Below are 25,963 nucleotides of genomic sequence, written 5' to 3' on the forward strand. Positions count from 1 at the left end.
TTTCCACTAAAGTAATCCTCTGATGATCTCAAGGCACAGATGTTTTTATAATGTATCTAATTCCATAGGTATTGCATTACCTTTAATAAGCTTCCAAGGATGATGCAGTTTGCTGAGTCAGCTGGTTAGCTACAGCTGTAACTTTTTGTTCAAATCACTCTCCCACTGGTCTCCAAGCTCTAGTGTGTTCAGCATGACAGTTAATTACCTGGTTGAATGTTCTAACATTATGAAAGAATGAAACGGTCTCTATATTTGTGATAATCCCAAAATATATTCAGTCATTAAATAAATGCATTTAGTACACTGCTTAAACATTAGTGGCCTTAAATTTGTGTTATTTCAAAGTAACCCTGGAGAATGTATAGGGCCAGACTCCACGCACTTTTCCACATCACTTACATACTGGTAGCACAGGCTCATATTAAACTAACTTCTTCAAGAACTAACATGTTTTGGAAAAGTACAGAATTAGCAAAAGTTATTTGACAGTTCTCTGAACTAACAGGGTTGCCAAGCATCTGTACTAAATGACCCAGAACCCTATAGGTAACTGACCTCCAGGACTACTGGAACTCTTCAATCTGGGGGAAACAACACTTTACAAAAAAATGGGGCGGCATGGGATCAGTAATTAATTCCATTTCCACCTTTAGTTAAAACCAAAACCCACCACCACCAACAAAAAGTCCTTTGAGGTTAAAAGTGAACACAAAGGAAACAGTAGAAGGAATAAAGTAAACAGAATAATGAAATGGGAATACAAGATTGAAGGGACAAGAGATAACTGCCTGGAAGGATCGTGTGAAAGGAAAAAGCTGAGTTTCCTTCCAAAAACAGGAGGGAAAATATTTGGTCCAACTAACCAATAAAATCTAATGTCCATTATCCAAATCTTTAAAATAAATTTGGAATAGCACTCTAGAACTATTAAAAATAGTACTATAAAAAGTGCAGTGTCCCTTAACAAGAATAAAAGGTCACATGTATGAAAAGAAGGCAATGAAACCCAATAACATTTATCAACATCACCAAAAATATTACATGCTTTCAAAAGGACTGAAAGAATATGCACTTTTTAGCCACAAGTCATTTACAAAATTGGCAGAGCTAATTTATATTTCATCTTTTTTCCTTCTTAATCAACCCGTACACTTTTTCAATGGTGATTTTATTCTTAATCACATTCCTCACCAAAAAAGAAGAAACCTCGATTTTGCTTGACACCCAGACATTTGCACTGCACTACGCTGGGACTATACCAGCCAAGAATAACTTAGTCCATTGAATTATTTAAGCAGTTGTTTGCACTCAATTAGATTTTCATGAAAGGTTAAGCAATACTGATGCACAGAAATCTCTTCATGTTTATGGGAGGTATCTAACATAATACAAGGAGGTATTTAAAATTCATTCTTTTGAATGACTAAGCTGATACGTTAATATTTTGTATCTATTCACAAAAAGAATTATTTTAAGCTTCAAACTGAATTTTCTCTATTTCTAATTCTAACAGATTTCATTAAAAGAGAACATGAAAATATCTGTGCCCAAAATATTTCACTTGTGAAGTAAAAGCTACTTTCAAAATAGAACGTTAATTTCCCACTGTTAATGGGAAACTGGAGAAAAATACCAAATGCCCATATAAATACATATGCACAGGTAATCTTTTCTTTATGTGCCAAAAATAAACTGATTTAATGCAGCATTTTAATGGAAACAGGCCACACAAAGATGCTATTCTTATTGAGGAGAGGCTACGCCTCCTTTCTACTGCACATTTCCCCCACTATTTATTATCATCATGGGGCTACAACCAGCAATGCAAAGAAGTGTTCTTTTGAACCAGACTTGGTTTGCAGAGTACTAACTCAAGATCAATTTCTGTCTGATTTCCTTTCCCAAAGTGTCACAGAGCCTCTGTAATGAAATGCTTCATACTTGCAAAACAGAAAATATTAAAAAAACCAAACAAACAAAAACCTAAACATTTTTTCTGCCATCAGGAAAAAGAAAGCATTCTATTGTAAAACCAATAATTAAAGAATACAGGGAACATAATATGTTCAGAGACTTTGATTTCTTTGTTTTAAGGAATAGGAAGACTAGGCAACACAGAGAGGAATTTTAATGTGGAAAGACCTTAGAAAAGTCCTGAAATAAAAGTAGACATTGTGAAGGAACAAAACTAGAACGTATGCTCATCTAAGTACAACTTCCAAAGGAAAACACACATTCCTCGCTTTTTTCAGAACCTCTCTTTTTCAGCTGATGATAAAGATTTTCTAATGTGTATTTAACTGCTAACCCTTACCATCTGTTACAGCAAAAATCAAATCAAGTGCATAAAATAAGAGTGCATATTTTTAAAGCAAAAGTAGTTAAAAGTAAAGCAATTTTAAAAACTTAAGCTTGCACAGATAGCCATGATTCTAAAATTAAAACAAAATTGCTGAAGTTGATGAATGCTCAGCAGGTTATTCTCTTCTATAAGAAAAGTTACATTTTATTGGAAAGACTTCAACAGTCCAGAGACGGAACCCAGGAAGCTGTGAAGGGACCTCGACCCGAGTCACACATTTATTCTGACATTTTACATTTCTTCCAGAGTTATGAAGAAAGATCATACAGCCTTTTAATTTTCCTAACAGGTGGTCTATACCATGGAGTCTCTCCTCAACCCATCTCCTGGGAGAAAGCTGCCCTCAGTTGGAAATCTATATCACTACTACTTGTGCTATTTCAAGAGATTTTTCACTTAGATCTCTCTTACCATTTCTTCGCAACAGAAAATGAGCTTGAAGAATAAAACTTTAAAACCATGTAAGTGTCTGGTTTTCAAGAACTTGTGTGGGAAAAGTGTCTTTTTAAGTTTAGAAGTACTGTACTTACTTTCTCAAGGAAAATTTTAAACAAACATGAAAGAAAAACAGACATTTATGGCCAAGACTCCTGTTGAGGTACCTACATATGCTAGGAAATACGGGGTAAAATCTGTGCTAGCCCACACAGGCTTGGCAGACATGCTGTGGGGAAAAAAAATAAAATAGATAAAGCTACTGTGCAACTCAACTACATTATTAAACTAAACCCCGAACATGGTGAAAAACTCTGTATTATGAACAAGATTCTGATCACCATGTGCACACTCCAGCACAATAAAAGGTGAATAATTCATAATCATTTTCAAAGAAAAAGTATGCATCACTCAACTTGGAGGAAACACAGGGGATTTCACTGGTATGATTTTTCTTTAGGGACAATGACAAAGTGCCCCTCACCAGCAGGAAACTGAAGCACTGAACTGTGTTCCATGTGCCATAAATCAACACTGCAGCCTACAGGATGTCTCTCTGGTACCAACATACCATCAATTTTTCAATAACCTCCTTAAATAATGGAATATGTGAACGGCGACAACAGTAATGAAAAATGAAATGTTTTGCACACCAAAGACTCTAGAATAACACGGTTAATATGTTGCTTCTACAGTTAAAGAAGCTTTTTTATATAAAGTCTTTCCCCCCCAAAACCAACATGTTTTACCACAAAACAATCTGGATAGCCTTTGAAGTATTCAGTCTTTGAGCTCCGTCGCAGCTGTTTCTAAACAACCTGGTTCAAAACAGGGTTTCTTTTGTGGTTTTAAAATTAACCAAGACAACAGCTTTCTGTGTTACAAGAACTGCTTCTACACTCAACCCTAGGCTATCATTACACTTTCACGTTCCAGTGAGAGCGCAATCCTTCACGCAAAGAGAGCTCCCCAGAAAAATTTATTTTTAAAAGGATTGTTTAGATCCTGGTCCGGAATCAAAACCAAAATTATTAACTGTTCATGAATGAAGTCGGCATCGTACACTACTGTCCTCTTCTTCACCAGTCAAAACCCAAGCTCAGTCATCTTTGACCTCTTTTTTTTCCAGAATAAAGAGAAAAAAAAGACAAGGTTGTCTTAGTGGCACATCAGCAGTGAAGCACAGTACCACCTGGGAAAACTGATTCAAACAGACGTGCTGTGTAGTCCTAGGCATGAGGCTGACCAAGTCCACGAATGCTCACACAGTAAATGGGGGCAGGCAGATGCCTGTCATGGGGAACTGACTCCAAGAGTGGAAGAGTATCAGGTTTTAGCTTTTAGTCTTCTATTAACACTAACAGAGAAAATATTTTTACATTTATAGAAGGCATTTTACACATGTAGTTATTCTATCATTTTAAGAAAGATTAATATTCCCTTTACTTTCTCGGAAAGGTTAGTCATTTTTCCCTTGTTACACAGCAAATCAGTGCACATAAGAGAATGAAGACAATTTCTCAGCAACAACCATGTATTTTACGCACAATGTTTAGCACTGAATAGGTAATTACATAATGATAAATTATCATAACAGGGAACGGTATCAGCTCTGATTCCTGGAGACATCTAAAACCTCTCATTTGGGAAGCAGGACCACTAAACAGAAAAATCAGTACAATTCCGGACCTAAGTCAAAAAATGAATCAAATGCTAAAATAGAGAAATGCAAAGCGATAAAACTTCCCGTAATCGTGACAATGCAAATGATGACTCTCACCGATGTCACCATTATTAGAAACATGTACTTCAGTCAGCAGCAATTAAGGAGGGAACAATAAGCAATTAATCTCACACAGCAAGAAGCTATTCAATGACTTTACTGAATGAAAATTTTACAGCAATCTGCCAAAGTTAAGTATATAACATTTCTATAACAAACAAGAGATAAGATAGGGTTCTGTAGATAAAAGAGCGTGAATAGAAAGAATAAATCATAACCTGTTATCTATGCCACAAAAAGAATCTGATGCTGGGGAGGATAACCTGAAAGCAGGATCCCTAAACACAAACTTTACCATAAATGCACTGACCTCATTGGAACTGTGCGAAGCCACGCTAAGTAAGGAGATGATTTTCTGGTTTGGGGTGGTGTTTGGATCTTATTTTTTTTAATTAAGTACCCTTCCTTCCCACGTGAAAAAGAATTATCTGACCTTACGTAATTTGGACCATCTTCTTTCCCTAAGAGTAAATGCTTGATATACCTTCACCATATATACCACACAATCAAAAAAAAAAAAGCTAGCGTATTTCTTCAAAGTAGACAACTCTATCCCCTCTCCCTCCTTCCGTTCTCCCCCACAAAAATATGTGGGAAGACAGAACAGCAGACTTCTCAGAATATCTGAATCTTAGGAAAATAATTTCTCACCTCATGATCAAAAATAGGACAAAAAAGCTGAAAACAAAGTTTTAAATGTAACACACTGCAATTTGGCTACCAACAAGCCAAGTGGCTCATTTGTAAGCCAAAATCAGAAGCTTTATGTTTTGTGCAAGTTGCTTCAAAACATTTTTGCTAAAAATAATCCATTAATGAGCTGTGAACTGAATCAAAATGCAATGAATACTCTTTTGAATACACCAGCAGACTAATTAAGTTTTATCACCAAGAAGCTTGCTTACCCAATTAGCAACTAAGTCTAAGGCATGATTTTCTAAGACACAATTTGGTAGGCTTCCTGACTTTCCAATGAATTAGAATTTTTCTGAATTTAAAATAGCGCAAGTATCCCTTTCAACATATTTAATATTCAAATTCTTTTACATGCTGTTACATTGCTGATACAGAACATGCTACCTAAATATAAGCTTTCAAGTATATTTTAGCTCATATATAGTGTTTTTCACACACGAAGAAGTCGCATCTCTACCACATCAGGCAGTGAACCTCTCAGAAACCTCTCAGGAACTCTGCAGGTTCAGAACAACAGGAACGTCAAAGTAACCCATGCAAGATACACCTTCTTCTTATAAATAATGTTGCTTCTGTATATTGTTCCCTATTAATAACTACTGTTTTCTATCCCACATTCTCTCCCCTTCATTAAAAGCTCTTGAGGAAAAAGATATGTTGACTGTAATTGTTATTTACTATTTGGACTCTAACATTCACAGAGTGCAAACTTCGTGACTGTGAAAACTCATTTTCAATGCAGTTACTACTTAAATGGTAGGAAAAATATGCAAGCAGAAAGTGTTAATTACAATGGAAACTGGAGCATGTGTTAACTAGATACAACAATTCAGCTTGTAGCACTTTTACAAGTCAGAGCTTAGAAGTGAGAAACAATAATAGATTTTTCGTTTATTTTCCTGATGCTGTATGCTCAGGGTATTTAAACCAACAGCATAATAAAATATTAAACTGCACAGCTCTCAGGGTGTGAAATTCACAAGCAAAACACTCATCTACCAGTATGGCATATAATTTTTTTAGACATAATACCCAATAATCTGCCACAGACTGTCGCTATGGATTCTACTTTATATGATGTGCAGATGCTACCAGAAAGTGTATCTGCTCTATGTAAAAAGCAAGTGCCACAGGGCACTTGAATAATTGCAAGTCCCTTGCTGGTCACCATAGCAGTTCTGTAAGCCACAGAAAGTATATTTGTTCATTCTTTGCAGCCAGTAATTCAAAAAGATAAGGTGGGACCTAGAAATTTCCCCTGAGCCAACAGCACTGAACTGCTAGAACACTCAACCACAACAGCCATTGTGTACTGGAGGAGCGGCCGTGTGTAAAATGTCTGATTGCCGTAAGTAGTACATACGAACGGCAAACAGCTCCTCCATTCCCACAGTTTCTGCGGGTTTCCACAGAACAAGAAGTAAGAACAGTTCATTCCTTTCATATCACCTCACCCAAATTTCCATTCACCCAGAATATTCACCTGAGTAACTCTCCAGTTCATTTGGTTAATACGTGGTGAAGACAGACTCAGTTAACAACGCTGCAATTTCATACTAACAACTTTATAACATAAATCATATTTCATAAAAAGATTAGCATTTCCAAATGAGTATCTTTACAGATCCTTATATTAAGGTCAAGCACTGAGAAACATGTTTTTAAAAAAGCACATTAATGTTTCATCCCTGAGACTGAGCTCTAGCAGTAAAAGGGATGATCATGCTCCCCTCCTCGAGTGTGCAATATTATCTCTTCCCTTGAACTATCTCTGACACTTCTCTGACCTCCTGATGAGCCAACTCAGTTCACGAGGCCATCAGAAAACCAACTGGCATGGGGGGGGGGGGGGGGGGGGGGAACAAACAATTTTTCCTTTGTTCTGATCTGAATCAGTTGACACAAAATTCAGAGTAGCACAAGAACGATCACAAGGAAAGGGGGAAGAACCTCGTCATTCAGCAGCAAGCTGCTGGATCATCTCCTCTAACTTCTCTAAGCATATCTAATGTTTGGATTGTCTCTTATTTCCCAGAAACCAGGAAAATTACTCTATAACCAGTGCATATATCCAGGATCCTGTCATACTATTTAAGAAAGAAAACATGTATTGTGCACCTATTCAGATTGTCAGTTATCACCCCCCAAAGATAAAATTTTATCTTTGATGTAGCCCAACATTTTACTTGGCCTGCTTTGTGCGTAACACATGTGGATGGTCAAAACTGAAATAAGCCATCAGTAACCAAGCAGTGGGGAAAAAAAACAACCACCAAAAATGCCAAAACCCAAACAACTCAAGAGGTTAAAAAATTTAAGTGAAAACATTCTAATAAATCTTTGTAATAAAACAAGCATTAGCTTTAAAAGTTTAGGAGAACTTCAGCTATACAGGACTTCAATTATTCCTTTGGAGCATAATTCAGCACTATTCTGGCTTTCTTATTTCAAGGAAATATGTTTGCTGTAGCCTCTATCATTACACAAGAAATGATCTTGCCAGGGTGTGAAGTGCCAGCTCCATCTTCAAATTTAGTTTGGCAGAATAACTTGATTGAACTGATGGCATGAAAGAAGGAAGCTTGCCAGCATAATTTGAGGATAAAGATTATATACCTGTTTATAGAAAACCTTCTAATTCTTTTTGTACGAACTTCACTATTCCTTCTGCTACTGTTCTTCTCTATTTGAACCGATACCACCACAATAGCCTTCACTGCCCGAGGCAAAGAAAAGAGCATTGTGATGGAATGGTTGAAATCTTCCATCACACACAGTGATTTTTACATGCATGTCTTCGCTATCCCCAAGTCAATGGGAAAAACCGAAATGGTAGACTTCAGAAATCACATTAAGATTTACAGGAGCCATTGGAGCTCTCAGAAGACACCTCAGATAATGTACACCAAGCCTGAAAATTGTTCTTTTGGATGAATGTGAGGGCCCCAATAGCTAGACAGTTTATATTACAGACATTTAAATGTTTAAATGATGAAAAAAATAGAAGGTAGATATTGTATATGATTAATGGGAGCAAAAAAACCCATAAAACATGAAGAAGCTGAGATAAAGATCAGAAAGAAAACTACCAGTGCAGAGTAAGAGTGAAAAACAATCAATGAAGAAACAATAGTGGACAACAAGTAAAACAAAATTCCATTTACAATTATTAGGTACAAATGCTGAAATGCATAGTTTTTGAGTCATTAGAATTTGGCTTTTTTAGATGACATTTTCCCAAAATTATGCCGCAACAGACAGAAATCACTTTACTAAGATTTTCAGCAGAGTAAGGCAAAAGACACAGCAATGTCTGGCAATAAGCCTTTCTATTCAAAGAAAAAGAAAACCAACCCCAAAGGGTCACTTCAGTGTCACGAGCCCTACCTCAGCCCTCTGCAGTCACTAAAAAATCGCCAGTGACTTCCAGGGAGCATTGCACAGAGTCGTTAGTGCCAGGAAAGAGACACAGAGTGCTTCTCACGTGTTGTTTAATTACTCTTCCATCATTTTGCTCTACTTTTATTGTTAGGTACTTGCACATAATTTGAGATAGCAAGGATGACAGAATTCTATTCCCTAAAGTCTTTTCTTGTTTTTAGGGTTTCTTACACACTGTAATAGCACCATTGCAGCTGTTTGACTCAAACAACTAAGGCTTCTGGAGTAAGAGAATGCCTTTCCCTTGAGAGCAGAAAGCAAATGCTGTGCAGAAAGTGAGTATCATTATTAATTTACAATTATTTCATAACTTACCCCTGATATGCCAGCCTGTTTAAAGGCCTCCTTTCTTTTCATCCCAATGAACGTGATGTTGGGTATTAGCTATAGTTAAAGCATCTAAAACTAGATGATACATTGAAACCTTCTGTTTCCTGTATCATTTTAAAGCTGTAACAGTGTAAATTACATTCTCTAACATTAAAATTATGCAGAAAGTTAATGCGTATGTAACTTCAAAGAACAAATTTGTGTCATAAAACGTACTTGGTGTGAACAGATCCCTACATCCTGCAAATATTTACACATAGGAGTAAATCTCTTCCTCAAAATACTCCTACAGCTGCCAACAGGAATATCGAGGAGAATATTACTCTTGATAAAGCATTTATCCCTGCTTATTATACCTAAACACACCTAACAGAAAACATTTAAGCAAACTTACGGAACGCACCTGATGTTACTAGGCAATCCCTCACATAAGCACTCTGCAATCAGTGCGACTGCACCACAGAGCAACCATCTGTGGTGCAAATAACTATTTTCCTATTTAATTTCAAATACACCTTTTAACTGCACAAACCTAATGGTTTCCAATTTTTCCTCCATATACATTACAAGCAAAAAGACACTGTGGAATGTTTATCTCTTATCTGGATATTGTCATTTTACTGTCTCAAACTTCTTAAAACAAGCTTTTCGCTAGGGAGGAAATCAGTCAGCATCAGACCTAGTGGGGAAACCCTGCACTTGCTCAATGTCTATGGCTCTTACATAGTTCCAGATGTTCAGAACATTAATAATGCACTAACTCAAAACCTCTTTTTGAAACTTTAGAATGTGCAAATTGCATTAAAACCTCTTTGCCCTCATTAATGGTATTGTTACAATCCCAGTACTCTGGAAAATGTTTTTTGGCATTTGTTTAACTTTGTGATATTGCCATTTACTCATTTTAACAGCCAGTGCTTGAATCTTAATGCTTTTAATAGGCCTGGCTAAACAGACTACCATCTTTTGTAAATTTATTGAAGTAATTTATTAAATAAGTAAAAGTTGTCTGAAGGCAGTGTTGGGTTTTTTTATTGATGGTAGAAAAAAATGGGTTTCTTACAATTTATTTACAAAACTGTTTCAGGAAAGTTTTAGAAATGAAAACATTCTGTTCTTTTTTCAGTGTTATGACCAATTAGTTTTCTGCCACTCTGACATAGACTTCTTAAAAAAAAGAATTTCTACCAACCTCACACAAATCTCACTAAGAAAAGGGGTCTGTCTTCAACTAAAAAGAGCCAGACATTCAGAACCAATACTGAAACTGTATCCCTCCCTCAGCCTGTCATATATAGGGGTGGCACATTTATGTCCAGGCCAGGAGACAGTGTATTCAAGGACTCAGGCTCACATCCAATGCAGACACATTGCTGTGCAATGGCAGAAGAGTGCCATAGTCAGAGGTTAAAGTGAGGTCCCTCCTGTTTATTCCAAATAACTACCTAGACTGAACCTGAAGATTCTGAGTCTGTCCGAAAACAGCACAAGTTAGACCTATTGCCATGCTCTACACTGCTCACAGAGTTAATTAGTATTGTTAAGGCCTGCTTGCCTAAAGTTGTGTAATACTGCCAAGAACACTTTGTCAACAGAATGGTAAACAGCGCTTGTCTGCAACTTCACTACAGCTCTGGTTGATACCTTAAACATGGAAAGGGAGCCAAGACAATAAACAGAGGTGTTCTAGTCCAAATGGATTTGCTGTCACCCAATCCTGTCTGTTCTCACTGAAGAAAACATGATCAGCCAAGCGAACAGGAAAATGGGATGCAATTGACAGAACTTAAACTCCGAACTAGCAGCTCTTAAAATTATGAGATACATGGAAATTCGAATGTGAAATTCAGCATTTATTTTTTGCAAGTGACAAAAGTTACTATGTATGTATCATTATAACCTTACCCCAAAAGTCTCAAGGAAAACAGCAAATGCAATGCAGCATTAATTGGTCTGTATCTACCTGTTAATAGCTCCGCCTTCCTAACTAACATAGCACACGGCAATGCCAACTTACGATGAAGGGTATTTGTTCATTAGCAGTAGGATTGAGACTGCCAGATGTATTCAAGATTGGATATTGAATAGTTTGGTCTCAGATTTATTGTACATAAAACTCGTGACATACTTGCATGGAAAAGTAACAACTAACTGTTGTTAGAGCTGACTGTATTGCAAATATTTACCCTTATATTTAAACCTCAAGTGCAATAGCATCTGTGATAAAGTGACTTAAAAAAGATTTTCTTGTGGTTTTGGTTGCTTTTAAATTATACCCTTAGTTACCAAAGTGCTACTTCAATAATGGAACAGTGCTTTCAATTAGCCTTGTAATTCCTGTTTCCTTTTTTACCTTGTCTGTTCTGTTGTTTTCTACCTCAATTCCAGCTCCCCAGTGAAGAGCTGGTGAACAGGAACAAAACTCAAAACCACCCCTTAATATAGGATGTATGAGAACGTTCTTTAGGATATACCAACTAACTTTACTAGAAATAAGTCAGTCTGAAAAAAAGGTCATCCACAAGAAAAGTGCTCTAGGAAACAAATGCCTTAGACCACTTTGTTCCAACGCAGTATTTGTGAGTTACTCTTCCATAGCCCTTGGAACCATTGTAGTACACAGCAAAAACTCTAGACAGTTCAACAATTTTCCAGCAGTTACTGTTTAGTTGTAAGAAAGTCTTGCTACTTTTTCATTATTCTCCACTAATTTCTCCTAAAAACATTAATTTGCTGGAAGTTATACATACAAAAAGAATAAATGTTCATGCAATATAAGAAACACTTAAAAATTCTGCATTCGTTTTCTTTTCCTTTTCTATTATCTTCACTACTTTTGTAATTAACTACTCATTAGAGGTAAAATTCATATAGCACCATAGCTGTAAACCTCAAACAATGGTCACCTGCATTTTAAAACAGTAACACAACTGGTATGAAAAAAAAAAAGCGCATCTATTTTACAGACATTTGGAAACAAATACTTCACAGAGAATATAGCAAATAATTTTTAAAATGTAGATTTAGATGATTCAGCCACTTCTAAGAGGTTCACGAGACAGACAACAAAGCAGTTACTGTTTCTATCTTTTAAGGCTAGTATTTCTTGAAATTCTCTTCATTTTTCCAAGACATTTCCCTCTACAAAACTATTTGATACAGTATAATGCAAAATACACAGCAACACTGTGCAACTACTGAGTAATACTGATATTTGACCTCAAAAGTTAAAGCTTTGTAAAGGAAAGCAGATACAAAAGAAATATGATTAATCTCAATCAATGGAGAACACTACATCTTGAAGATGTAGGAGAAAGAAAAAAAAAAGTAGTAAACAAACTTGGACTCTCAAGCAAAGAATACTTACCAGTTCATAAGCTTTACTGTTGAAAACAGTCATTCAAACCCTTTTGAACAGCTATGTTATTTTAAAAATTTTACTTCCAAGTTACGGCTCAACAATTAGCAGATACAAATTAACCAACAATGCCTCACAGAAAAAAAAAGAAACCAAAACACCAAACCCAACCAAAACACCAACATTAACATTATTGTCCAAAGCTTATTTTGTAAAAAAAGCTACTAGAGAAAGGTCAGTTAATTCATCATGATGGATTACCACTAAAATTTATAAACATTAGCATTTTTCTCCCTGCTGGATACCTTGACTTTGATATGACACATATTGAATGAATCATCTAAGATGCAGGCACCAGGCAAGATATATCTTAATGCAGACAGGTCGGCAACATGAACCCTAATGGTCCTTATCTTAATCTTGTTTAAAAGCATCTTAGATTTCTGAGTAATCTTTTCACCTTCTGATATTCTTTTTTATAGAGTGTTTTTGCTGGAGTTGCTACTGATTTTCACATAAATGCATTTTTGTTGCATAGTATCACCAGTTTTAGTAGCCCTAAAAATGATTAGGTTTGCAATTTAGTAAATGTTAAGATTCAGATTATTTTAAAAAAAAAAAGTCAATGTGCCAGAACTCTGATAATGACAATAAAAATTTATATGTTATTGTAGATTATCTCAGTCATGAAACATGGCATCACAGCTGTTCATAACATAAAAAGACACCTATCAAATGTGCAGATGTATATCTGATGCATTGTTTTCTTCTCATCCATATATTTTCCTCCATTGCATTATTAACCTCAAATATTTGCTATCTGTATATTTTAAACAGTCACTCTTCAATGAAAAATATGTTTATTCAAATACCTGATTAAGATAAAGGGAAGTTTCTCTACTATTGCTTTTTTCGTATTCACATTGGATGTAGTTAATTCCAAATTACACAGAGATAACAGGGTGGCAGACTTTTCCCACAAAACTGCACTGAGCTCTTTCTGCTACAGCTGCTTTGATTGAAAAAAAAACCCCAAAACAAAACAAACAAAACAGGGGATGGAGGGGCACAGAGGAATATAACAGGCGAATTATTTTTATTTCATAATTTTTTTGCAGTAACAGCAGTTCATACATTAGGTAAAAAGGTCTTTGGAAAGTACCTTCTCAGCCTGACAAAGTATTTTCTTAAACTTATCATTAGGAAAGGATGCAGGCTTAAAATGTTGTGGACTTTAAATTCTTTACAAAACAGTTGAATAACATTCTACTGATTATAAACATCTTGTTGTAAGGGGCACTCCAGAACAAAATATAGACAAGTGACTACTACCTCTTCCTGGCAGCAGACAGCTTCTTCAAAGAAATCTAGAATCTCCCAGGAAATAATCTACCTGAAGAAACGCTAATAGAGAAAAATGCAAGCCATTAATGGATGCTTTTTGAACGCATTATCACTGGAAGGAGTATGTGGCTACAATGCTAGCTCCTATGCAACATACTCTGCTGACATAACATTTATCTCGGACGTTCTATAAGCAGCATCCAGTTTTCTCATTTTATGATTAGGTTAATGTGGTGACATTTAGAAGTTTTACTTGCCCTCTTATTTATTTGCACATGGAAACTTTCTAGTAGGTTGATATCTTCTAGGTGAGTACGAGATATATTTTCTATGAAACACTTCAGAAGTCTGAAACAAATCACTACACTTCTGCCAGAGTTTGTTTTTTCCACTTCTAACACGAATACAGGGGTCATCATTTTCACCAAGTATTGGTAGACTACTTCTTTAATGTATACAAAGCAACCTGAAATTCCAGACAAAATATAGAGAAATAAATAGTACTCATAAAGGCCCCTTAAATTCCATAATGGGAAGTTCAAATGGTATTATTCATTCTATTTCTGCCATAAATTTATTTTATTTCCAACATAGCGTAATGAAGTTCTGAGTAACAGGACAAGCAGTAAGAGAACACTGCTTGGGTGCTAGCTCTAGGGTCCCAACATTGTTCACCACAAACTGTGTCAGGCAGGCTTCTCAGCTTCTGCTTCCCGTGGCAGGTGTTAGACCTTCCATTCTTTCTGTTCCCATAAACTGAGGTCAAAAAGCATTGATTTACCATTCTTACAACAAAAAAGAACATATACCTATATTTTATTAAAGTGAACTAAAGTCTATGAAATTCAAAGTGAACGGAAATGAATGAAAGTGCAGTAAGATGTTATTTCTCTCTCTAAGCACTCTCCTTATATATAAACATGGAAAGTAACATACGATTTACTACCTGAGTTAAACTAAATTCTGGGCTTTCCAGAAAAAGAAAATTAAATTTATTTACAAAGCAAAATAATTAGGGATAATTGTCAAAGAGGTTTCGGGCAAACAGGTAAAAATGTGCAGCATGAGTGCTGAAAGCGAGGTACTGAAACAGAGCGAGCTATCCAAGAAGCATCTGTCAGAGGTGCAGAGCAAAGGACATCATTGCTGAGCCACAAATTCTTAAAACTGAAAGAGAATATTGCACTGAAAAATGCATCTGTAAAGTGCAATCAAACTGAAATCCAATGTACATGCCTAAATTCAAGCTCCATCAAATTACCTGGATAGATGGTACTCAAAATTCAGAGCATTGCCCTCAGCCTTCCAGACATTTAAAAAGACTTTATTTTTCACTTATTCCAAAGTTGAAACTCCAATTCATAAAACAGGTTGAGCCCTCAAAAAACCTGCTTAACTCATAATAGTTAGTGAGGTACACAACCATATACATTAATCAGATCTTGATAGCCTTGAGCAGTTTCTTTAGAAGCTGCTGTATTTTAAAGAGACATAGCAATTTCCCCATGAAAATCTCTGAAAATCAGTTTTGAAATGCAAATGTGCAGGTAAGCAATATTCTGTATGATGATGAAAGAAAAATACCTTGTTTTCCCTGTACTAATATGCTTATGCTTACATTATTCTGTGTTTTCAACATATTAATCTCAGAATTAAAGGCAACTCAATCCAGAATAAAAGAAGTAGAATGAGAAAGGGCATCTGTAGAAAAATATTGGCAATGTCATTTTAAAATATCATCCTTCAATTGTCTGCAATTTATATTTATCAATATTTTTGCTAGGATCACGGAAGTGTTCCCACAAAGGAAAAAAAAAAAACAAAACACAACGCGTTTAGCTAGATGACCTTTCAGTAAAACATAAGGGCAGTGAGAGGGGGAAGGGTACCAGAGCTGTCCAGCAATCTCTTTCCTTCTTTATTAAATGTCATTACAAAGTCTCTTTATACTTTCAATTCAGATTACTATTCTCAAAAACTTACATAAATATTTGTCAGGTCTGTATATATAAGATCAACTATCACATACAGTTCAACATTATACACTTTAGTAAAAGAAAAGTGATGATACTGAAAACTGAAATACGCTCCCATTTAAATTCTTAAATAAATTGAATGCAAAATCTATTTTCAGATCATTAACTTTGCATATAAGTGCATAGTTTTGTGAGCTAGGTTAAATAAATTTATAGCCAATAATCTGCTTTTTTCAGTGACTGTACATTACCTGGTCTAATGTGGTCACCTAATGGTTACTGTCAGTAATTGCACTGATGACTGCAATTCTTTATAGACACCCAGGGAAGAAAAACCCCTTGCTTTGTAGCCTCTTCAGTTAAATAGAAAAGCTAACATGAAGGTTTGTAAAAATGAAGAAATCGTTTCTATTTCATTTTTTAAAGTATTCTCTATTAAGGAACTTTAGAGATAAGGGAAATGGTCTGAAACCTTTATTTCCATATGCTGGGGTTTTTGTTCCATTTGGTAGGATTTGGGGGGGTTTGGTTTTTTGAGAGGTTTTTGTTTTGTTTGTTGAGAGGATTTTTTTAAATCATAAATGATCTTTTACAATGAAAAAAAAAAAATCACACTCTTGCAAGCATTACAAGAAAAATGGGCATGAATTACAGAATTGCAGGTTTATATTCCTGTTCCTCAGAGCTGACCAAAAATAACAGTAAGAACTAATAGAGAAGAAAGCAGAACTACTGTGAGGTACAGATTAACCATAATTAGATATCTGTTGTCAGTGACATTAGATATTACATAGTTTGAAATTGAGAAATTTGATTCCTTTCAGCCAATGCCAGTGAGCAATTCCCCGGACTAAGGAAAAATATACTAGAATCTCCAATGCAGTGAAATGGAACAAGAAACAAGGAAAGAAGACATTAACTGGATGAATACTGCATTCAAATAGCATACAAAGAACATGCAAAGGCATTCTTGCCGCTGAATTATACACATAAAGTTTCCTTTCATGATGTGTGATTATATGGATGAGATTTTTTAAAAAGAATTTCAAAACATTCAAGGAAAAAATTTAAGAAAAAACTAGAGATCAGTGTGGCTTTTTTTGGTAAAACTAATTGAAACAATTGTACTCTAACTAAGATACAGACATCTGTTGAACACAAATATGAACATGTTTTTTCATGAAAACAAACTCATATGCCAGCCAATATGAGATCCTAGAAATTACAATATAATCGCAATGTATTATTACAATATATTTATTTTATAAACATTTATATATGTTGATGCATAAAGCAAAAAGATTACACAGGACATTTTCAAATAGAGTGTGTGTGGTTTCAGGGAAGAACATGAATTAAGATTTCCTTACCTTATAGGATGGCAAAAAGCACAAAATTCCTTGGCCAACTGTTTGACACACTGAAAGCAGAAGTGCTCCCACCTCATCTTGGAACTCAAAGGTCTCTGTATGCTGGAACGTGGCACACAACTTCCGACCATTAGGGCCTGCTCCAATGGTGCCAACCCAAACCTGGTGTAATTCGTATTATAAAAGTTAATTCTAAAATACATGGCACAAACTGTATTAAATCACATTAGATTCAATAATGAAATTTTAAGTGTGAAGGAAAATATTGAAATATTTCTAAACAAATTAATTCCAGTACTTAAAAACAGAAAGTGCAATAACTGATATACAAGATGGCTACTACCAAAATAGCATGACTTCAACTTTTCCAGAGGAGTACGTGTCTAAAAATTGCCCCTTTTTTAATTTGAAAATTGACTTTACAATTGCATTAATCCAAGCAGTAGTCTGTTCTGTACATTTCTTTTTACTTACGGAATGGGTTTGTCATAATTTTTATTTGCAAGTTATTGTTTCTTTTACAATGGCCAGAATTACACCTCAGGAGAGGGAACAATGATGCAAAAGTTTACCTGTGACTTCTGAATAATGTGATTTGCCTCCAACTGAATAGAAAACTTCACACCAAGCTCTGAAGAAAATGAATCCATTGGAGAGAGTGTCCCAGATGTCAGAACAATTGTTCTAACATCACTTAAGTCTGAAAAAGCCTAGGTTGCAGAAAGAAAAGAAGGAATTTAGAAAATCAGTACAATCACTTTAAGGTCTTGTATGTATTTGTTATCACTCAAATTACTTAAGGCCACCTACTTCACACTCAGCTTACCACAGCAGGATTCAAGCACCAGAAATTAAGCATGCGGACTACAGTTTTCTGCCGCAAACTCCTTTTATGCTTGGGCCGTGTAAAGAAGGCACTTGTATCTGAAACATCAAGTTGGTTTTCATTCATCCAAGCATAAGTTTGTTGTAGAGCAACTCTGTAGTCATCTGCATACCTATATAGAGATATAGAAATATCAATAAAAACTACATTTAAGCAACCAAACTGTAAGCATTAAGCTTGTACAAAGCAAAGACAGGGTTGCTACAATTCATTTACAATTTAAGTATAAAAAAATAATTTTATACTTTCTGAAAAAACAGTGAAACTTTACAATAATTAATACTTAAAAATAAGGTTTAAATCAGAAATTTTTAGTAACTGCTGGCTGGCATTAGTAGTCAAGATATCAAGGCAGTCAAACAATAAGTGCTATGTAGAAAATCAAAACCCATGCATATTTAACTTGGCAACACATCAAGAAAATTTACACCTAACCTTCAAATAAGTTTCTTCAATATTTGAATTCATTTATGAATGAAAAAATAATTTGGTAGTATTTAAATTCTTTCCACATAAATAGATTTTCCAAAGCTTTCCGAAATGTTAGTTTTGCTCAGAAGCCAGACACCATACCTGAGGTGTTCACAAATGAAAGAGGCAGTTTGGCAGAGCAGCTCAATTAAATACCACCACACAGCTTGGGCTATGTATTTACACTGACCTGCCATTATCTTTAAAAAGACATAAAAGAACCATGAATAACCCTTTCAGCACAATCTGAGTGGCAGGGCTCACAACTGGTATCTCAATAAGTTCCTCTTTACCGAACACTGATATTTTTTCTTCTTTTTCCAGGACAGTAGCAAGATGTTTCTATAAGAAGCAAACAAATTCCACATCAACAACATTCTAAGTGTCTTCTCAGAACCAAAACTAATACAGATACAAGACTATCAGCACACTGGTTTAAAAGTTCACCTAAGATAGCTATAAAGTCAGACTGAATTGGAAAGGAAAAGTAACAATGCATTTAACATACAGCTTACACAGAAAGGAGAGAGAAACTTGAAAATAGGGTAAATACATTTCAACAGTCAATAAAAATGCAGATGGACAGAACAGACAAAACTATCACTGACTCTCAGTGGTTCAATTTAAATAATTGTACATGATCAATTATATCCTTTAAAACATTGATTCTCTACAAATTCCAGTAGCTCAAGTGGATTACTCCTGGTTTTCATCATGTATCATTTTCAGACAGCTTTTCAGTATTGCAGTAAATTAAAAGATCTGTTAGTATTTAACTTATGTACATTTTAAGATGCTTAACATCATCAATATTATGCACTCTGGTACTCATTTATATGGCATACAACATTACCTGTAAAATGGGAAAAGTAATACCAGTTATTCCCATTTTGTACAAAATGGTGAGCATTTCTTTTCCGCTCCAAACCTTACAGGAAGTTTCATACCCTCTTTCTACTAGTTGACTAGAGCTCTCCTGTAACCAGCTGTAAAAAGGGAAAAATCAGAAATAATTTCAGCATTAATTTTAGAGAATTAGAAATACTTTGCAGGTACAAACCAAACCAAACTTCAAAAATTGTACCAGACTTCTATGATGATGATAAATATTTTACTACATCTGAGTGGAGAGACTCTGCTTTTCCTTATGCCAGTTTTTCACTGTTGAACCAACTTCTATGGAACTGCTCTTGATGCAGCTTATTGAAGTGAGAGAAAAACTTGTCCCTATACGTTCTATTTTATCATCATATATCTTTACAATAAAGAAAAAGGATTAAAATATAATCTGTTCTTATGATATAACGTCAGACTCATTTAAGAAAGATTTCTGCTGTACTTTTAAAGCCACTCATTATTACTCTAACTGATGCAAGTTGGCTTATCACCCCTGTCAATTGCAGGCTTTCCTATTAAGAACAAATCTTGAGGCATGAAATGAGTACTTATAATATTTATACAGAAATGAGTACTTATTTATACACAGTAAGAAAAGGTAGGGCAATAAAAAGCACATACCTTAGCCTACCTACAGGTATTTGTAACTCTGCTACAACTTGAAAATTAAGCAGAATTATAAATTGTACTGACAAGGCAAAATGTGATAGGACTTCCTAAAAACATGATCTAAACATGCAGATTATCTCATTTGTGGCAGAGCTAAAATTTTCTCTAACTGAATGTGTCCTTCATCATCCCTACAGTATTACAAGATCTTCCCTCCATCTAGAAAAGTAGGCAGGCTTCCTCCTATCAGAAAATGCCGAAGCTGTCTGTTTCATCAACCAGCAGGAAGCATCGGAAAGACAGCTGTCATTTCTACAACAGTTCAAAATATTTATCTGTAAAATCAGTTAATCACTATCGACTAAAGCAACAAGGCTTAGTGACTGTTTCAGTTCCAGATTTCCTGTCCTGCCACTGCAAATAATCTGATCAATGGAACAATTTAAAAACCTTTCCTTTTGCCAGGTTAAATGCAAACAAAAACCCATAAATACCACCATGACAATCACTTTTTTGGCTATAATTTGCTTTATCTTATTAAGGAATGATGATCACTAACGCAGGCACAACTTCACCAGTGTAGTACTCTGCCCCATTTCCTCAAATGTAACATCAAAAAGACCTGGAGCTAAAATTAGGAAGAGGCCACTATGACAGAAATGAAACAGATTTACAACAGATAAAACATTTCAGAAAATGTAACACTTCTGTTTCCCTGTTATGAACTTCAAACACCTTCACGATCGTGCTATGAATGCAAATACAAACTTAACACAACAACCTTCCTAATATTAAAACATCATAAAAACCCCAAGTTCTAGAATAAAATCCATCCAATTAAATCTAACGTTAAAGCATTTACTTGAAATACCTGTTAATTTATTTTTAGAGTAAAGCAGTAAGCATAAATAAAATTAGCTTGATTCCCAAAAAGATATCTATGGTTTTGAAGTGAAAATTGGTGTATACAGTATTTTCAGGAAAAGATTTAACAAATGTTAGAAACATGCCTCCAATTCAAGAAAGTATATTTGCTCCTTCCCTCCCTACCAGAAAATCCCATTGTTGATACAGCTTACTCCATTGAACAAAGTAATTTGTCCCGGTTAATCTGCATCTCATCAGAAAAGCTTGCCACTATACCTCTATTGGTGTATCTTCAAATTCCTCAGAAAGGTCATTTTAGCACCTCTGTGGCACTAAGCCCATGTTTAAGTGCTTTCTGGAATGAGGGCCCAGGATCTTTATAACTGAAAGAAGATTTTTCTAATTACCCATGCATTTGGCAAAGCCATGTCACTATGCAACAGCATTTTACCAATTACTGGCCATTTACACCCAGTCTTCTGCTTTCCAACAACTGGTTTTCATGCTGTTGGCAGATTTGCCAAGACAATCAACCTTAGTTTTTCTGATAAGGTTAAAAAGCTCAAGGCAATCAAATCTCCAGCCATGCTGTTCTCATCTTTTACTAAAATTTAACATTTGAAATATCCCAGGTAGGAGAATTAGCTTCTGCAGAAAAGAAAAACAGAAGTCACTTGTCTCTGTGACACATAAACATTAACTCTCGAATAGAGAAAAGATAGGAAAAATGGTGAAATACTTGCTGTAGTGTATCCTGAAGTCTATTTCACCAACCACTAATGCAACAAAATGATGATTTGACATGCACTGAATCAGAGTTCAGTTAACTTCAAAGACACTTGTACCATTATTCACTTTTACTCTGCTGACTTAGTTGTTCAAGGTTTCATTAGCAGTGCGTTTCTGAACTCTTTCAGTTCCTGGATCCCTCAAAAGAAATGTTCAAAAATTAAGAGCTACAGAGCTGAATTCCAAATTCTCTAGTGGTGACAGACTCTTCTGACGTTGTTTCAACTTTCTCATGTTCCCACTCCACCCAAAACACTCTTGGCCCTTGACCTCTTGTTTGTTTCCCTCCTTCCTGAGCTTCTGCCCCCAGCCCATTTGCCTCTGTTCCATCCCCTCTCATGATTTTTAACTTCTGCTCAGGTCCTCCCCTTCCAACTCTGTCCCCATAGTTTCTGGGTTATACCTTCTTTTTAGCTCCTACTTCCTTTTCCTTTATGGGTACGCGGGCAGAAAGAAGTAGAGCAGAGCAGAACATTTTGTATTTTTTCAGCTTCTTTCTGCCTTACTGATCAACTCTTGCTTTCAAAACCACTCCCTCAATCATCCATATTTCTCTATCCACTGAACTCCACAATGCTTGTGTTCCAACAAGGCAGATATTAAAAGATTCAGCACATCCTTGATTTCAATTTCAGTACAAAAGCAAATAATCAAAACCACATTCTACTAACATAGTCCAGGGAGAAAGAATGATCAATAATTAGGTGTTTGGACATCTTTTGCCTGAGAATAATCAGAAACTCAAAGAGGATAGTGCATGCTCTGTGCAAAGAGTTTGCTACCTGAATTCTCTAAAGACTTCAACAAGTCTCTTCTGAGAATTTGCATGTACTCCAATTTTTCAGATCCTTATCTCTTTGCTCAAGTTTGAGTTGTTTCACAGGGATAACAAAGGGCATGACTGATAAATTCACTTCCAACTATGAAGAATCTGTTCCAAATAGATTCCAATCAGATTCCAATCTGATTCCAACCTGTTCCCAACACTTCCTGTCCAAGGCTCTGAAAGCATTTTATAAATGTCAGCTAATTAATGCTCTGACAAAATAATGCTATTAATATTTGTTAAATAAGCAAACAGAAGCATGTGAAAGATAAGAACGATTTATCTTTGGTAAAATTTTCATACAGAGCTTCATACAGCACATCATTCAAGAGCATAACATACTTTTCAAAACAGAATTTCAATGCTTCCCTTCAAGACGAGTAATTTTTTTAAATAGCTCAAAACCCTCTGGATTCCTCAAATGAACCCAAATCAGGTGACTGCGTCGTTTGAAGTATACCTCTGTTGCATTTTATCTGATGCAACGTCATAACCAGTAAATTGCATCAGTGAAAGGAATCTAAACGTAAATTTTAAAAATACTAATTGATATAATGGAATTAAAAAGAGTTGCCTTACTTGGTCAAAGAGCAGCACACAGCCCGTAGGGGCTCATGATCCTTCTGTCTGATGTTGTTATTGACCATGAAATCAAGCTCTTCTCGAGCAACTCTTAGTTGACTTTCTGTAACACTGTAGCTCACTGACTCCCGAGCACAGTCCTCAATATTATGGGCTTCGTCTAAAATGACTACTTGGCCTTTTAGGTTAATTTCCATCTAAAAAAAGAAAATTATTATCTAGTAAAACAGAGTGAAAGACATTAACAAGAAGCAGCAACTAACAGGATCCTGTTAAAAAAAGTGCACGTTCTGCATCACAGTGCAAGCAACAGAAAGTTTTCAGCTTTTTGATCCAATGGCAGTAACCCAGAAAATAACATGGGGGTGGGAGAGCGGGAAAGCCTTATCTCAGCCTGGATGACTATAATCTGAACCTACTACGCTTTCCATAAACCAAACAACTGTGAAGTTTGCAAGGGTTTCTTTTCCACTGATTGAAAAAACCATGTGACTGATCAGCTAGAGTATGAGACCAGCGGAAGCATTACCTGGAATACAGAAATGTGGGGTGGGGGGAGGGCAGAGAGAAAAAAATTCTTTAACCCAGGAGTTACTTTGTAGATAATATTTTGGATATAAATAGGATTTCAGTTGACCATAGCCACTGAACATTATGTTCTTTTTTAACTTCCATTTAACTTCAGTTATTGCAATCTCTTTCTCACAAATATACTTACGCTCTCCCGTATCTGTGGGTCAAGGAGATAATTGTAAGGACAAAATACAATATCTGCGCCCACCATGAGTTCTCTGGCTGCAAAATATGCACAGGCACGAAGCTTCTTTCCCAGGCTCACTAAATCTTCAATGTCCCAAGCCTGATACATCCTATGTGCAGACTGTAGAGCATGGTGTTCACTGAGTTTATGAACACCGTGATAGTAAAGACAGGACTTGCCCTAAAAGCAAATAAGTGCAGATAGCGGTTACATAAAATAATGAAAACCAAGTAAGCTTAAAACCTCCAAGTTGTTACGTGCATTTCGCTTTATTTCCTGGAAACATTTCTAACAGCTACTTTTTATGTCAGACAATAATGAAAAACACATAATATCAGAAAGAAAACAGGCAAATCCATGTTCCTAAAATGTACAGCAACAAAGAACACTTCTTTCTTCTTCTTCTATAAAACCAAAGACAATATAAGTATTACTGAGAACGTTAACCTAGCAGTTATAAATATTATTCCTATCATCATAAATTTTTTCAGTATTGATACCATGTATCAACATTTTCTAACAATTAATATTTAGTTTAAACCAAATTACCAGGAGGCATTTAACCAACATAGTACAAAGGAGTAAAAAATGTTACTCATTCCAACTGTTCAATTACCTTTCATTTTAATATGTTTAAATGAATGCTCATTTTCTGAAACAAAATTACTTACATGTTTTCCTTCCAGCAATTCCACACACATTTCGTTCCTGTTACTACCACTGCTAGACACCACTGGATGAATACAGGTATAATCCCGGCTAGAAAGAATTGTCATGGGGACACTGGAATACGCTGTTCTCTTCAACTCTCTGGTAATCTGGGATATTTGCTTGTGTGTTCGTGTTCCAAAAAATATTTTGGGAACAAATGACCGATCTCCATTTTCTTTCTTCTTTGTGTTTCTAGTATCTTTATCAGTTTCTTTTCCAGAAGAACAGGAACACTCAGTGCAAGGGCCAGAAGACTGCAACCCAAGACAAAAAAAAGATTAACAAAATCCCACTATAAGATGAACATGCTAAATCTGCTTATGGTTTATTTAGAAAATAGGGGTAGTTCAAGATAGCCTGTTAAATTGCCAGGTTGGCCTATCAAACTGCAGAAAGTTTAAAAACGTTAAAGCATACACACCATGTCCTCAAGCCTGAAAATCTTGAAAAACTTCTAGCAATCACTAGATACAACTTTATCACAACCCAATCGTAGAAAGAATTATTATTCCAGTGGAGTATTTACACATCTGAATAATGCAAATAAACTTCTCACATTTAAGCTTCATCCTAAGAACACTGCTGTTACAGAACAAGAAGTGTCCAGCTACTTCGATGAATAAAACCTTGGGACCAGACACCCAAATTAAAATACTGAGAACATTTTTCCTTAAAGCAAGCAGAAGAAATCTAGATGGTTTAATGAAATCTGTTCGCAGATAAAACAGACTATGTCATACACTCTCCATTAGAAACACGTTTGCCATGCCATTATGTCAAAGGCCATCTAGTAACTATGAGAATAAAAGACACATAGGGAATAATTCTAAATAGAACCTAATCCTATTTGTTAAAAGCCAATTTTTTTTCTTCTTGAGAAGCATCATGTTTCATAATATAAAATACTGGAACAACTGTCATGAAATTGTAATAACTGGTGTGAAAAGACACACAGAAAACAAATAACTTGTGAGTAACCACATCCACACACACCTCCCATAAAAAAAAATGGATTCTCCTAGTGTAAATGAGTTTGTATTTGGTTTTCAGGTGATAGTGCAAGTAACAACATGTAGCTGCCTGCTCAAATACTCCTCCCTCCCCTTCTAATTGTAATCAGTAAGATTATCCATTATAAACAAATGCTAAGTCATGCCGTGTGTTACACCACAATTCTGGGGATCAAGCTGTCTTTTAGTCTCCACTCTGAGGAAAAGCAAGTTCGCATTACCCTTAGTCCCACTCAGCCTTGTCCGCCATTAAATATTACAATACATGATAGAATGCATGTAAATGTAACCCTTCTGGAGCTGTCACTCACTGGGATAAAAGGTTCACTGATGTGCCAAATAAACAGGCCCTCAAAGCAGATAAAGTTACACCCATGCTGGAATTGTTACATTCCCCTCTCAGGTTGCCAGTAACAGCAGATTTCATTACGGTGTGCTGCCACATTAAATAGCCAGT

General features: G+C 35.6%; 1 protein-coding gene across 3 annotated transcripts in view; it reads right to left on the reverse strand.

The window, feature by feature from the left end:
- The window catches only part of BRIP1 (BRCA1 interacting helicase 1), a 66,626-nt gene that overhangs the window by 30,750 nt on the left and 9,913 nt on the right, over window positions 1-25,963 (reverse strand). For all 3 annotated transcript variants that reach the window (XM_052802929.1, XM_052802928.1, XM_052802930.1), the window contains 8 exons: window positions 24,457-24,750; window positions 23,744-23,965; window positions 23,023-23,222; window positions 19,309-19,441; window positions 18,646-18,797; window positions 17,925-18,096; window positions 17,671-17,808; window positions 17,099-17,260 (listed from right to left, as the gene is read on the reverse strand). In XM_052802929.1, coding sequence (XP_052658889.1) covers window positions 17,099-17,260; window positions 17,671-17,808; window positions 17,925-18,096; window positions 18,646-18,797; window positions 19,309-19,441; window positions 23,023-23,222; window positions 23,744-23,965; window positions 24,457-24,750 — 1,473 coding nt within the window. The remainder of the gene's footprint in view (window positions 1-17,098; window positions 17,261-17,670; window positions 17,809-17,924; window positions 18,097-18,645; window positions 18,798-19,308; window positions 19,442-23,022; window positions 23,223-23,743; window positions 23,966-24,456; window positions 24,751-25,963) is intronic.

The sequence above is a fragment of the Harpia harpyja genome, chromosome 12 (genome assembly GCF_026419915.1).
Source record: "Harpia harpyja isolate bHarHar1 chromosome 12, bHarHar1 primary haplotype, whole genome shotgun sequence".
Taxonomy (NCBI): domain Eukaryota; kingdom Metazoa; phylum Chordata; class Aves; order Accipitriformes; family Accipitridae; genus Harpia; species Harpia harpyja.